We start from the raw sequence: 15,699 nt of genomic DNA, 5'->3' as shown, positions 1-15,699 counted from the left end.
GATGGCTTAGGAACCTCTGCCCCAGCAGCCCGGTGCCATCTGCTCCTGGACGTCGCCGCAGAGGGCAGAGACCCGCGCGGAAAGCGCGCGAAAAGGACTCTCAACGAAGAGGCACAGGCCTTAGCACCACTGGGACTGGGGTCCCAGGGACCACGACTTCCCGAAAACCGCTGTGCGCCCTCTGGAGACGCGCCACCCGCGCCCAGGGTGGTGCCATGTGGGGCGGACGCCGCCCTCCGGTCTCCTCCTCTCGGCTCGCCGCCTCCCTCCTGCAGCTGCTGCTGGCCGGGCTGCTGGCGGCTGGGGCGCGGGCCAGTGGCGAGTACTGCCACGGCTGGCTGGACGGGCAGGGCGTCTGGCGCATCGGCTTCCAGTGCCCCGAGCGCTTCGACGGCGGCGACGCCACCATCTGCTGCGGCAGCTGCGCGTTGCGCTACTGCTGCTCCAGCGCCGAGGCGCGCCTGGACCAGGGCGGCTGCGACAACGACCGCCAGCAGGGCGCCGGCGAGCCTGGCCGGGCGGACAAAGACGGCCCAGAGGGCTCGGCAGGTAGGGCGGCCCAGGGGAGCATGGAAGGGAGAAGTCTGGTTTGCCTAGATGGCACGGACCTGGGAGCCTAGAGAGGGGGAAAGAATTACGAGCACTGGAATTTCTGAAAATTTAAAGTGCCAGGAGGCGGTGCCTGCCTTTTGGCCCAGCCATTAATTTGTGCAACGTAGAGCACCAGTTCACCGCCCCTGGCCTCAGTTTCCCCATCTGTCAGCTAGAGTGGCTTGACTTGGGTTTTTCAAAGAAAACCACCCATCTAAAGCAGTGTGGGCCTCAGACAGCCCCGCCTTCCTCCCGTCCAGGGGCCCCTGTGGCCCCCCCTCATGTCTCCCATCTCTGTAGGTCTTAACTTCTTCCTAGTAAGGGTTAATGGCCAGAGGGCTGGCAGGGGCACTTCCGTGAAGGCAGCTGCTCAGGGCTCTCTCATGGGCCATGCACCTCACCAGACCTGGGGGATTCTGACACCCTGGAACACTGGCTGTGCCTCGCCCCTACCACAGCCTGGGCCTCTCTGGTTTCTGGACAGTTTTCTTTACCACGTCTGACTTAATAGGTGTGACATCAGAGCTGTACCCAAGCCCACTCCTTGTGGCTTTGATTTTCTTTTTAATTATATTTTTTCAAGTTACCAAAGTCAGAGTTGGAAAAATATACAAATCTATGAAAGACTTTGATAGGTTCCACTCCCTCCACTCTTCAGAAACCTCCCAGACTGCCTCCAGCCAGGGTCTACACCAACATGTGTGTCGGGGGGAGGGTGCAGAAATAGAGGTCAAATGGCAAAGGACTTTTCACCAGCACCTTGGACCCTAAGGGCTGAGCTACTTGAGCCCTGGTACTGAGTGGTACCCGTGTTCACCAGCCTGTGTCCGAGTCCTGGTAGGAGGCTGCTCTTTTCCATGCCATTCCCTTTGCTGTCAAGCATTTTATTTGTGAACTACTGCTATTGTTCACTGTCTTGAGTCTGAAGAGAGAATCGAGGGTCACTCCAGAAAAGGTACCATCTTAAAGAGCAGGCTCTGTGTTGCAGGGAGTGTGGCTGTGGAATAAAACCTCGAGAAATGAGCCCCAGAGGGCACTTCTAGCTCGATGTGTCTGCTGCGCTGAGCTCCTTAGTCTCCAAATAGTTGGGTTGACTTAGGACGTATCAGTAGCCATCCAATTTCTCATGACCCTGTGCCTTCTTCTCCCTACTTCCAAATCTTTTTTTTTTTCCTGAAAATTCCTCTTGCTTCTCTTCTCCAGTTAAGAAGGACAACATGCCTAAATTAAGCAGTGCCAAGAGCTTATCGGACGATTATTTTCTTTACCCCATGTTATTTACTTTTCCAATTAAAAATCTTGGAGAGAGAATAGTTATTTCTCCTAAAAACTCTTTGTGGTCCTAGACAGCTTCCAGCTAGTTTTTGCTATAATGTTTGGGGTTTTGTTTTGTTTTGTTTTTTTACTGTTGTTTACTTCTTGATAACCTATTTAGGGCTGGAATCTTAATTTAGAAAATGAAATATGTGTAGCATTGATAGGGAAAACTGAACACCCCCTGCTGTAGCAGCTACAGGTAAGCCTTGAAGAGATAGTGGAACCGGAACGGTATTACTGTCTGAAAAGCAGCGGTGCTGTAAACTCTGTAGCAAGCATTCCTACTGCTGCAGGGGCACCGTGTAAATACAGTGTGTGCTGGTTAGCACTGAGGGCTTAGGAAATCTTAAAATGTCAGCCTTCGGTCAAATACAAAGAACACTTTACTTATAGGTCGTTGTTTTCCCAGGACTCGGTGTGGCACTATATTACAAAAACACTGACTTCAGGAAGACTGCAGCGGTCAAAAGGAGCCTAATTAGAAAGGCCGCTGCTCCCGTGGACCGTCGGGGTGCTGCGCATCTCTGACCTCAGGGGCGCAGAGGACCGGGCTCGGGCCTGCGGTGCTGCCCTGCACCACTGCGCAAGCGCGGTGCTTTGCCGAGGCCCGCGAGCTGCCTCCCAGCAGGCTGGGGGGACAGCGCTGTGACCACAGACACCACTCTGTGCCGAGCCCTGACGGCACAAGGTGGCGGCAGAAGTCCCTTCCCTGTTTTCAAGGACTTTCCCGTGAAGTAGTCCAGAAGGGGGGCCGGAACACAGCAAAAAACCCAGGTTCTCGGTGTCATAGGGAGGAATGCCAGGGAAGTGGTCCCCGGCTCTTTCCTCCTCGTTCTCTGCCCGCATCAGCGGGTGCGTCCAGTCCCCGAATGCCCTGTAGTGCTGTGCCTATGGCTCCCAGAAGATTTTTTTTTTTTTGAGTAAAATAACTTAAAAATGGAGCTCACTATCCATTAAAATTTTTACGTTTCTCTTTTATATTCATATTTTTCTGAATGAACCTCACTTGTTAAATAGGACGCCCATTGCCCTACGCTCCAGGCTTCCCCCGTGGGTGCTCACACTCAGCCCAGTGCCCTAACTCCAGGTCTGACTGCTGCACCTCCGCCATGCCGGTCCTGCCTGGGTGCCGTCGTGGCTCACTGTGGGCGCCTCTTCCTGGCGCAAATGTGGCTGCCAGCATCTGCCCTCTTTGGTACACGGTTTCATGCCAACCTGCTGCCTGAACGGCTTGCCTCTACTCAAATCATTTTACCTTTCCACCCCCCAGTGCCCCGGGCCAGGCCCACCCCCAAGGACCAGTCTTCAGCTGGGCCAGTGGGTGGGATTATTTTACCCTCCTTGTGACCTCTGTGTGCTTTACAGACGGTATTTTAAAATGATTGTGGCTAGTGTAAACAAACTTTTTAGTTATCTGCCTATGAAAAAAAGAAAAGAACTTGCCAAAAAATGGAGAGAGACGTTTGCAAGGGATATAAATAACTTACTGGGAAAAAAAAAAAGACTTAAAATAATTTAAATGTATTCCTATGCAGATCGTACAGCTCTCTGTTAGGGCCGACTTAATTATGGCAGTTGAGTTTTTTGAGGGATTTTAGAAGTCCTATTTTTGCTAAGTTAGATGTTTGCCTCAGTGCTGCAGTTCGTGTATCTAACTGTAAATGTTAACAGTTTTGCTTTGGGGGTGCTGGTCCGCCCTGCCTGTATGGCCGCACCCCCTGTCCTAAGCACTGGATAAAGGATGGGGCACCTTTGGGGCTGCCTAATGAGCACAGCCTGGGGCCCTCGGTTCTGGGTGTCTGTGCTCCTTACCTACTAGGCATCCCCTCTGCCCACCGCGATTCCTGCTACATTCTGACAGTGCAGTCATGATGTCATGTTTTTGTCCTCAGTCCCCATCTACGTGCCGTTCCTCATCGTTGGGTCCGTATTTGTCGCCTTCATCATCTTGGGGTCCCTCGTGGCGGCCTGTTGCTGCAGATGTCTCCGGCCTAAGCAGGAGCCCCAGCAGAGCCGGGCACCCGGAGGGAGCCGCCTGATGGAGACGATCCCCATGATCCCCAGCGCCAGCACTTCCCGTGGGGCGTCCTCCCGCCAGTCCAGCACGGCCGCCAGCTCCAGCTCCAGTGCCAACTCAGGGGCCCGGGCGCCCCCCACAAGGTCACAGACCAACTGTTGCCTGCCGGAGGGCACCATGAACAACGTGTATGTCAGCATGCCCACGAATTTCTCTGTCCTGAACTGTCAGCAGGCCACCCAGATTGTGCCCCCTCAGGGGCAGTGCCTGCATCCCCCGTATGTGGGGTACACGGCGCAGCACGACACGGTGCCCATGACTCCTGTGCCCCCTTTCATGCATGGCCTGCAGACGGGCTACAGGCAGGTCCCGGCCCCCTTCCCACACACTAACAGTGAACAGATGTACCCGGCCGTGACTGTGTGACCCCAGGCGCAGGGTTTCTGAAGAGAGAGAAACAGACAAGCGATGGACCCGGGACAGATTCTCAAAGTGGAAGTCTGCACGTCGTGCTGGTGTTTTGGCACGATTTTTTTAGACGGATTCCTTTGCCTCCAAACTGTATGAAAACCTCTCTTTCCAAATTAGCATTTCTGGATATTTTGCCTCCCAGTGCATGACTGACTGGAGATGTCTCCGCTGGTGCTGATGGTTGTGTGGCAAATGCTTAAGCCCCTATGTGCCCTTGAGGTGTGGCTGTCAAAGAATTTTGTAAATGGATAGATTAAGGGTTTTTATTATAGCATTATTATTATTATTATTATTATTTGCTTTTTACTGTACAAGATCAGAATACCCGTTCCTTCTCTTTTACCTGGGTATTTTACAAGCATCCAAGGTTTAGGGGAAGAGGTTAAGAATACAATTATTATAAAAGGAAATCCAATTTGAACTCTGAGATTAGTCATTAATCTCAGTATTTCATAGGGACATCCTAATTTCATTGTAAAAAGATATATATATTTTGTCTATTTTTGTGCTTGTCTATTTTGTGCTTTTTTACTTTGTGTAGAGTTATTACAAAGTGATTTTCTACATTGAAAAGAGACTGAAAAATTATATAGTTACTGAACTAATGACATTTCAGAACTCTGGGATTATTTTAATCCTGAAGTAATGGGTAGTGTAGTAATAAAACCGTTCATCCCCTTCTTGATTGTATCGTCAAATTTTCTGACTGTAAAGTGACATTTGAGAAGAAGTAATTAGATGTTTTTTTATATTGAAATCGTAAAGTATACTTCTCCAAATTACTTTAACTTTACCTTGTGGTATTATTTGGCAGTTTGTTCTGTATGGTTTACGGCTCCCCATGTCTGTATAGATTTGAGGGCAGGTAATTACCGTTGCTGTAAAGGAGGGCCAGCATTTCTTCCTAGATCTGATTTAAAAGATTTTCTTGTTTCCTTATAAAATTCAAAGACATGCTTTACCAAGATACTTAACATAGCTTCTCAGCCATAATCTGAGACTTGGGATGAAATTTAAACCACAAATATGACTTACTTTGCAAATCAGAAGGCTTTTTATACGCTCGTTATCAAAATGGCTTATTTTTCAGGCAACTGGGGCTATTAAATCAAGAAAAAAGCTTTTAAGAAAGCTATTGCTCACAGAGTTAGTTCTTGTTTTTCCTCTCTTAGTTCTCACCAAGCAGTGCATTCATTACCAGTGTTCTGAATTATGAAATTCAAGTGAATTTATCTGTGTATTGTTTATGCAAGTAAATTTCCAACTGCTAGCAAACCCAAGATTTGTAATTAAACAAATCATTGTAAGGTATGGTCTTTCACACATTTATATCTGTATCTATAGTTTATTTTTCATTTATCTATAACCTATCATCTACCCTATTTATCTATCATCTCTCTCTCTCCATCTCATGAATGAATAATGTAAAACCATTGTTGGCAATTGGTATCAACAAAGATGCTCAATCAAAATTTTTTTAGTAACCAAAGGCAGGGGAAAATCATCTTAATAATAAATATTTTATGGTATGAATTTCAAGGGAGTTGGGTATTTTTCATTTTCATTCTACTTGGTAATTTTTCAGGTGGTCTGTTAAAGCTGTTCATAGGATGAAATTGCTAAAAATTATAAATAGTGCTTTCTAGAGCCAAGAACCTACCTTTAAAAGTAATTAATATCTGGGAAGTTTATATGTACTATGAGTCAGTGAGTGTTATACGTATTCCATGGGAAACGCTGACAACATGAGAGACAGTTTTTTTAGAGTCATTGTATCATCAGGCTAATGTGCATTCCATACATTGTCTCTGATGGAAGGTTCTCGCTTATTTAAGGACGTAACATTTCTAGAAACTTGGAGGTGAAAGGGACCATAGAGAACCTCCAACCTAGAGACTGGCAAACTTTTTTTTTAAAACAAAGAGCCAGAGAGTAAATATTTCAGACTCTTTAGGCCTATGGTCTCCAGCAACTATTCAAGTCTGCCATTGTGAAACAAAACAGCCATTAGGCCTGTACAACCAATAAATGAACCTTACTGATGGACACTGAAAATTATTTGAATTTCATATGATTTTTCACATGTCACAAGATATTCTACTTTTGAATTTTTTCCCCCTACCATTTCAAGATGTAAAAATGATTCTAAATTCTAGGGCTGTTTAAACATAAATAAATAAAAGACAGGCAGTGGGCCAGATCTGGTCATGGGGTCATTGTTCAATCCCTAATCTAGTCCATCCTTACTGATGCAGAAGTCCCTCTGCAACATTCTTGACAGGCTTTTTTATACACAGAGGGATGGAAAGCACTCGCTTCCCTTACATACGATCGTCTAATTTTTCCTTTTCTATGTGTTAATTAAATACGATTAAAGCAAATGTGCACTTTAATTAATGGAATTGTCACTTAGTGAGTGCTACTTGGTCTTACCAAAAACATGAATAACATCATTGCCAGCACCCTCAGACCTTTTCAATTTAGGTAAAACCTGGAGGAATTTAGTTGCTAGAGTAAAAACTTCAAATACCTGGTTTAAGTATACCTTCCTCACTGTCATGAAATAAGAACCTGTTAAGTGTAATTTAAACCCAGCAGAAATATTTTAAAGTCTATTGGGAAAAAACAGGAGCAGTTATAAATAGGAAAATAGTTTGCTGTTGCTTATTTTCTAAACCTTCAGTGTCAGTTCATGATGGTCCCAGGGGACTTCTGTATCCCTGTGTGTCAGAAAGTCAGATGCTTTGATGGCAAGGAAAAAGAAATTAACCACCTCTTTATGTCCACTTGAAGAGCCTGGAAACTGCACATCTCCTATCATTTTTATGTAGCTGGAAAAGTTAAAATTTAACAATAATACCCATATTCAAAGAGGCAAGACCACTAAAATAAATGTATTTGGGTTTACGTACTTCCTCTGCAATACTGCAAAGCGAGGCTGCCACTTCTGGTTATATTCCTAGATGTTTGACTCAGGAAATAGTTCATCTCTTGCATTTACCTAGAGGTCATTTTCCAAGTTTGCAGCTTTATTTCATGAAGTCTGTGACCAGTATTTTCTCCTTGCTGTGTTACAAAGGAGGGTTTACCTTTTCCTGCAGGAAACCATGAAGGTTAGACTGAAAGTGGCACGGGAAGTCAGGGGATATGGTCACTGATGGACTGAACAAGGGGAGGAGAATTTAAATGGTGCCAAAGGCTGGGATAGGGAAGAGTTTGGACTAATTACTTCTCTCAGTTTAGCTGCAACCAACTCTCACACTTAGTCTTTTTTTCTTTCAGGCATGTCTCTATTTCCTGCAAACTCACAAGTGGCCTTTTGCTTATAGTTTACATCTCCATACCACACATATCTTCAGCAATTCATTAAAGCAGTTTAATAAATACCATGCTTGCTTTTAGTTGTGCAGGCTTCCTAAATGCTTAAAAGAGATTATCTCTTTTTAGTTGGACTTTATAATTAGGACTTCTCATTAACTTAGCGTGGCCTTCCTTCAGTGTGTCAGAATCACAGCATTACAATGTGTAATGTGTATTATACTGCCCTGCTCCGTGCAAGGGGCCTGCCTCGGAATTTGGGGAGAGGGGTTACAATGGGCAAACAGAGAAATCAGCCTGACTTTGTCAGTCATTAGGATGGAAGCCTGCATTCCAGGCACCTGTCAACCCTACTGGACTTGCTGAGTTACTGTTAAGTCAATAATTGATCAACGGTAATGGCTTAAGTGAACTTTCTAGGGTTTTAACAAATGTGATCACTTCCCTAATGTGCTTATTTCCCTTGCCTCTTGAGCAGGAGAAAGGTCAAAATATCTGAGCAAGCTGTGTAATCTTGAGTGGAGGAAGCTCAAGGCACAGAGTGGTTGGTGGCAGTAGCTTTAAAAACCTAGGAGCGAATGCAGACTTCTTGGGCCCTGCCCAGAGAAGTGGGTCTGGACCTAGCCACTGGGGAAGGCACACCGTTTTTGATCAAATTTTAGAGTGCCTTTCATTTTTAAAAGGAGCAGCCTTAATATTGCATGGAGGAACAAATAATGCATATAAATGAGAACACTGTTCCTCATCCCTCAACCTTAATCCTTTTCTTTTGTTTAGATGACAGAGCCTTGAGGACATTTCCATCCTGTCACCCCCTTTCTCTCTTTTTTTTTAAAAGCCAAAGATCAGCTATTTCCATTCAGCCCATTTATTCCAAAATAGAAATTTTCTTTGCCTTCTGAATTTCTTTTTAATTGAAACATGAACATTATTACACCTCAAGTGCCTTTAAGGTGGTAAGTGAAAGATGACAAAGTTAGAAATTATTAACTCTTTTCCTGAAAATTACAGCAGTACTCCCGGTAAATATGTTTCAGCACATTGATCTGCATTTGCTCTTTACCCTCTCTTCTGGATAGAATTATTTGTCAGTAAGATACGTTAGAATAAAACCCTAGGAAAACAGTTACAGCGACCCAAGATGGTAGGTATTTTTTTGAATATAAATTGTAACCTCATAGCAGTATGAAAGAATAACTTCAAGATAAGTTGACATTATAGGTAGGGAGTTGGCTGTGAGGTCATTTTGCTTTTCACAGTTAAATCTTCATAATACCTTCAACATTTATACCCCAAATTGAGGTACCTGAACTCAAATCAGGAACAAGAAATTAAAAATCCATGCTTAAAAAAAAAAATTTTCTAAAGGACAGATGACAAAAGGAATAAAAAGTTTATGATGGCAGACTTAAGATTGATTTTAAACATGAAGTTTGCATCTTAATTTCGACCATCTTCAAGTGAAGATTTTTCCATTCAGAAAAATCATAGGTTGCCCAAGACATTACTTACTCAGTAGGCATGATAGCTGGAGAAGATGGATTGCCATCTGCAACATGTTATAAAATCACCACGTATGTATACATGTATGTACAAAATGATCACAGGAAAATGTGAAATAACATTATAGGAGGCTACCTCATCTAAGATGCTGTTCTCAATTCTTGGCTGATTGTTGAAAACCGGAGTTTATTTGCAGGGCTCAACTTTTTCAGTTGCGACTGGTTCTAAGGACTTTCCTCTGGAGCTGGATGGACCCGAGTTAGAACCCTTTCTACCACTTACGGTGTGGCTGTCTCCGTGAGCTTTCGTGTCTCTGAACCTGAGTGTGGAATTAGCTCTCTGCACAAGGGGCGTAGCGACACTGACCTCCTTGGGCTGGTGTGGGGACAAGGATGTAACAGCACAATGCTAGTGGTATCCAACAGGTTTTTATAAAGCACCTAGAATTTAACTTCTTTTCAGATATTTTTAACGTACCCAATGTAGAGAAATACATGATTTACAGTCACAAACTATGTCAAATATATGTAGATCTCTACAACAGACCTAGCTTAGGAGATTTTCCTTATTTTTGTGTCAATAATAAGTTTTACCTGGGTTAGTCTACATTTCCAGTGTTTCTAGGCTGCCTAGGAGAGTTGCCCAGAATTGGCTGTCTCTGGTCCTAGAATCAGTGCCACTCTTTGTCATGCACTAAGTGGCCTGTGTCATTTTTCTGCACTGCGGCTGTGTAAATTCACAGGGCTTCTCTCCTTCCTGTATCTCTACTAGGTTTTCCTATCGCTGTGAGCCTCTTAGGCTGCCACGTGGCATCTCTCTGAACCAATGGGAGTTCAGAACACAGACTGAGTCATTTTAATTTCTCCTGAATTGTAACCTATACATAGTACAGCCCACAATTCTTAAATACACAGCTCAAGAAGCCGCCATCACCCAGATCAAGGGATAGAAAGAATCCTGGTGGTACTTCCCTTCAAAGATAAGGGCTCTTCGGCCCCTTCACCAGAGATGAACTCTGCCTGTCCTGAACTTCATGTAAATGGCATCACACATCAGGCTCTCTTTGTGTCTGACCTCTTTCACTCACTGGGACGGCTCGTGTAGATTGCTGTGTCGTAGTCCATCGTAAGAATAGATCATAATTATGCATGCTCTCTATGTTGATGGATATTTGGGTTCTTTTCAATTTGGAGCTGGTGGAATATGCAGTTCAGAACATTTTTAAACATGCGTTCTGGTGGACATAGCACTCGGTTCTCTTGGACGGCATTCTGGGCGTGGAAGTGCTGTGTTACAGGATAGAGGTATGTTTTCCTTAGTAGATATGGCCATTGTCCCACTGGTTATTTTTAACGTAGAGGATTTGTCAAAGGAACAGGTTAAACAGGTGTCAGGGAACTGAAGCAGCCAAGAGGGTAGGCTGCCCAGAGAGAGTGCTACCCCCAAGCACGTACCACCCCTAGGGCCAGAGGAGCACAGGAGAGCTGGGCTATTAGAGGCTAGAAGCTTGAAGGAAACACCCCTGTTCAGAGACGGGCACAGCCGGACTGTGCACCAGGGTGACCCGATAAGCCTGATGCTGGGAATGTCAAACAGTTTTGGAAAAGCTGGCAACTGGAGCCAAGTGCTGCTGAGGACGCAGCTGTCAGGACCTGGCCTTCTGCCCCAGCCTTTCTGGCTCCCTCTAGTGCCCCCTGTTGGTACAGCCCAGGGAGTGGCCAGCAGGCAAAGGAGAAAGGGGCTCTGTAGGCCCCTCCCCAGCATCGCCAGCCGGCATGGGTGGAGGGGTGGGGCTGGATCCATAGCTGCGCCCTCCGAGCTGAGATTATGCCTTGTGACTCCCATGGCCCTCGGGGTTTCACCTTTCTGACGTGTATGTTGCAAACATATTAACCTATCTACTACAATGGGGTATAAAGCCATGGACTGAACTTAAAGCAGTTCAAACATCCCACTTTAATGCAAAAAGGAAACGGAAATGCTCTGTCAGAGTTGAGTTGACTAGCAATCCCTGGGCAGTCGCCCTGCCGGGGACTTGGCCGGTGTCTGAGGAGCCCACTTCAGGGCATTCCTTTGAGGGAAGGCACACAGTCTGGAGGAAAAGAAAGCTGGATTTAATGCCTTCTTCCTTCCCTGACAAGTGTGTGACAAGCTCAGGAGCCCTCTCGGAGCTTCAGTGGGTTAAAATGGGACTCAGGGTCACATCCAAGAGGAGTTGCTTGGATGAAGTGCTAGAATACGGTAGCTCCTGCCTTTTTCTCCTGATAACGGTACTGCTTCGGTGGCCTACTTCCCAGTGCCTCTGGTTTTATGTGCATGGGATTATTTTGGTTAAATTTTAAACTGTCTTGAAAACCTCACCTAGCCACATTCTCCTGGGATCCTTTGTTGTTCCTCTGTCTCCATGTTAGATAATAATCCTCGGGAAGTGGGGCTGTGGGAACTAAAAGCAGCAGAGTTTAGGAAGGGGACAGTGCTGGCTCTGCTGCCTACACACACACGTGCTGTGATTCCTCTTTGCTCTTCCATCCCATGGCGCTTGCTTGTACCCTGGTGTCATTCCGTCGGTGCTTATGGAAGTGCGCACAGGACCCTTGGATGGCAAGTTCCTTAAGGATAGAAACAGGACTCCTTCATCTCTAAACAGTCCCTCAGCCCTAGTACAATGTCTGTATAATATGTGGCTAATATTTGAGGAGGTAGGAAAAAATATTTGGAGATGCAGATTTTAAGTATTTCAAAAAGAATTTAGTAAGAGGTATCCTTAGGCCAGTGCAATACTGTATTTATTTAAATGTGGCATCCAATATAACTAGCCTAGCACACAGATTTTTTCTTTGGTTACAAAAATTTTCAAATAGCCAGCCCATCAGTTAACAGTGCCTGAAATAGAATAGGAATTTTAGTCCTATTTGCTTTATTCTTGGCCTTTTACGTTGACCTTTGTACGAATGGCATTCGCTGCTTTATTCTAGATGTCAGTCACAGTTGACTCCAAATATTTGGTCCCACAGACCTAAGTGAGGGTAGCAAAGGTTTGAAATTATCAGAGTCATCTCAAAACAGAAGATTCTCCTAATAATATGTTGGAAGGCTAAGAGTGATCTGAAGTGGATTTTTTTATTCTGGTTTTTACTATTAATGTCTTCATTTTCTTCTTTTTAAACCACCACAGTATTTCTATGCTAGTTTTAGTTTTAAGAAATTTTATATCTAATGAAAGGCAGCAAGACTCCTTGTTGACTATCTGTGGGTCAACATTCCCTCAGCTGTCACTTACTGAGGAGTATCAGATCCTCATTTGATTCAGTGACTTCTCCTGTTCACAATGTGGTTTAAAGAAAAAACTGTGCTTGATACATGACCTGTAAGCCTGTATCCACCTCTATGATTAGAAGAGAATGATTGGCTATGTTAGAACCTCATGACTTCAAGTCACCTTGGAGTTCATTGCATACAGTTCAACCTGTTCAATGCCATGTTGGTGGCCTTGATTTGCTGCCGAGTGGAATGCAGAGCAGGGCACTTGGATGTCCCCTGCAGGGTGCTTGGTCCCTGAAATGCACGCACACCTCTCTACAAGGAGAGCTCACCGCAGGCGCTCCCATGGTGGGGGGCCCAGAGTCCCTTAATGAATCGAACAGAGTGAGAGTCAGGTCTATGTTCGATTGCATCCTGTCTGGGGTCAGTATTTACCGTCACCATTATTGATAATGTATTGGTGGAACATTTTGTGGTTTAACTTCACGTTTTCACATCACTTGTCTCATCCTGGATGTGACCATCTCCTTTTCCCTGAAAGTCTCCCTGAATCCCCAGATCTAATGATTGTCTCCCCGCCACCTTAGAACCTGTACAGACTTCACCTATCCTATGGTGGCGGTGTAAAAATGGCCACAGACTCTTTGGAACTTCTCCCTGGAAAAGTGGGGGTGTCACTCCCCTCCTCTTGGATCTGGGTGGGCCTTGGACTTCTGCTCCAATAGCATTTTGGGACATGATGCCCGTTTCTGGTCCCAGGCCTTAGGGCTGGGCAGCTTCCACTGCTCCTGGAACTCCCACTCTTGGAACCCTGAGCTCTACAGAAGCCCAACCACCTGAGACCATGATGTCGGAGAGAGCACGTGGAGGGACCCTGAAAGTGCCTAGGAAGCCCCTACATTCAGGTCATCCCGGCTGAGGTCCCAGATATCATGCAGCAGAGATGGATCATTCCTGCTGAGCCCTGCACAATTCACACATTTATGAGCAAAAGAAATGGTTGTTTTTTTTTTTTAAATTGTGGTAAAATGTGCATGAAATGTATTCTCAGGCCTGTGGGTGAAAAATACAGGTGCGCAGGAGATGAATGACTTCCACCAGGTCAGGAGGGTAATAACTGGACAGCTTTCTGAAGCCAAGTCCATGTTCGTTGCATTGCACCAGCTGCACTGTGTGCACATGTGCTAACACGGGCCTTGTTGTGAGGAAGTTTATACTCTTTGTGGAGAGATAAGCCCTGTGAGGTATGATGTGCATGCTGTAACCAGGGCAGGCCTGGCGTGCCCAGATGCGGCAGAGTGAAGAGACAGGAGCGCCACTGCCTGAAAGAGCTCCCGGAGGGGGCTGCCCACGATCAGTTCTCTAAGGACAGAAGGAAGGGTTCAAACCATCAGGGACAAGAGGGAGAGTAAGCAGCAGAGGCTGTGTGGGGAGGTGAGTCTGGAATGGGGCACAGTAGACCCCAGGGTCTGGCTGAGGCAGGTGAAGCACACTTGCATTTTAAGGCCCGGCATCTGCCCACCTCTGCCTGCCAATGAAGGCTTTTCCTCAGGAGCAGGGACCTCAGCATTTTAGCAGAAAGGCCCCAGGTTCCCAGATGTTTGGCTGTCTGGTCAAGTAGGACTGATGAGGGCCTGGGAGCATTTTCTTTACTGTGCACAGTTGCCGGAAGTGGGTTTTCACTTGTCTCCAGTGATAAGAAATGGGTTAAGCCCTCTGTGCCTTCCATGGCACTGCTTTTCCAAACTCTCAAGGTAGTGAAAGAATTTTTCCCTCTGTATTCTTGTACCTTGGTGTTGGCTTTATCCTCTCATAGAACCATTGTGTGTGTGTGTGTGTGTGTGTGTGTGCATGCGCACACTTATGCACATGCAGTCCTAAAAGCATCCTGCAAGTCTGAATGGGCCCCTCACCCCCTTCATGGGGCAGGTGGTTTCCTGGAGCCCCCTCCTCCCGGCACCAAGCTCCTGGGTCTGCAGTGTCTCTGTCTGCAGCAAGCCCACTGGGGCTTTTCACCGAGTAAATTGGAAAGCAGGATTCCATTAAAACATTTTCCAGCTAAAGCATTAGATAGATTTGCTCGGAGGTGGTTTCTGTCACAGACAGTGAGGGGTCTCTTCCACCCCTTCCCCCACCCCCCATTCAGTGGTAAATGTAATAGTGAAACAAATTCAAGGGTGTTTCCTGCAGCTATCTTTGTAAGTAATGTGCAGCAGCTTCTCTTAAGGACACTGGGAAGGGGAGAAAATGACTTTAACAGCTTTGGTGGGGGCTAAAGGGCTGCTCTATCTCAGCTCACAGCACCTACTCAGATCCTCCATTCAAGACCACTTGGAAAGCAATGGCGACCATCACCTGTCCCCACAGCCATGGGCAAGGTGAGAGGTCAGCATGAGATCTTTAAATCAAATGGAACTTAATGTGTGTACAACTACAGGTTGTACCACAGCTGTGGGGAAGAGTTCCTGAGCAATTGAGAGTATTTCAAATCAGAACACATTTTCTTTAAGGTAGAACAGCGCCTATGGGTAGCACTAAATGTCCATAACAAGGCTGTCAACTGTACTTCAATTAAAAAACAAATATGCTGTCAACATCCCTAATAATCATACAGAAGCTCCCAGGGCAGATGCTCCCAATCCGCAGCTCAGGCCAAGGCTTGGCTCTAAGGATAGCCTGTGCACACTTCCTCTGAGAGCCATCGCTCTGGAATCTAAAATCAAGGACAGCTCATTGCAAAAAGAGGTGGACAGCGTAAGGCAGGGCTTTGAGGCCGACCCTCAAGAATTTTAAGTCATTTTATTTACGTGTGTGGCCCACTTAAAATACATGAAAGCTTAATATTTGTGACCTGGCCTGTGTCTGTGCGGTGCTTCCAGCTTTGTTAGGTGGGGGCATTTTATTTTGTCCTTCTTTGGGAAAAGATCAAGTCTCAGACCTCCATTGGACATCCCAGCTACAACGGCTCGACTTCTCAACAACTGCAGGAAAGTTCCCCTGAAAGATTCAGATATGGAACAGGCAGAAGACATCAGAAGCTGGAACAGGCTCCTGTTATGTGCCCTGATGCTTTGATATACATTCCAATCCCTCCCATTATATCTGTATCTTCCATAAACATTTTGAAAATAAATAGAATCTGAATGATTTTTCAAAGTATCCTAAGCCTCTTTCAGAGGGAAACCTATTCTAAAGAACATAGCTTAAGGCAGAAATATAGG

The 15,699-nt window shown here is 45.7% G+C and overlaps 1 protein-coding gene across 1 annotated transcript; it reads left to right on the top strand.

Annotated features, from left to right (window-relative positions):
• The first annotated feature begins 215 nt into the window (after positions 1-215).
• Positions 216-6,793, top strand: SHISA2 (shisa family member 2). The gene is made up of 2 exons (XM_017666669.3): positions 216-549; positions 3,801-6,793. The coding sequence occupies exons 1-2, from the start codon at positions 216-218 to the stop codon at positions 4,349-4,351; spliced, it is 885 nt and encodes a 294-aa protein (XP_017522158.1). The 3' UTR covers positions 4,352-6,793.
• Positions 6,794-15,699: the final 8,906 nt, after the last annotated feature.

The sequence above is a fragment of the Manis javanica genome, chromosome 1, assembly GCF_040802235.1.
Source record: "Manis javanica isolate MJ-LG chromosome 1, MJ_LKY, whole genome shotgun sequence".
NCBI classification, from domain to species: domain Eukaryota; kingdom Metazoa; phylum Chordata; class Mammalia; order Pholidota; family Manidae; genus Manis; species Manis javanica.
The sequence above is the reverse complement of the archived record's forward strand: the minus strand, read 5'-3'. Positions and strand labels throughout refer to the sequence as shown.

Coding starts and splice junctions, on each gene's coding strand:
- SHISA2 (XM_017666669.3), top strand. CDS start 216: ATGTGGGGCGGACGCCGCCCTCCGGTCTCCTCCTCTCGGCTCGCCGCC. Junction 550..3,800: donor CGGCCCAGAGGGCTCGGCAG/GTAGGGCGGCCC, acceptor TTTTGTCCTCAG/TCCCCATCTACGTGCCGTTC.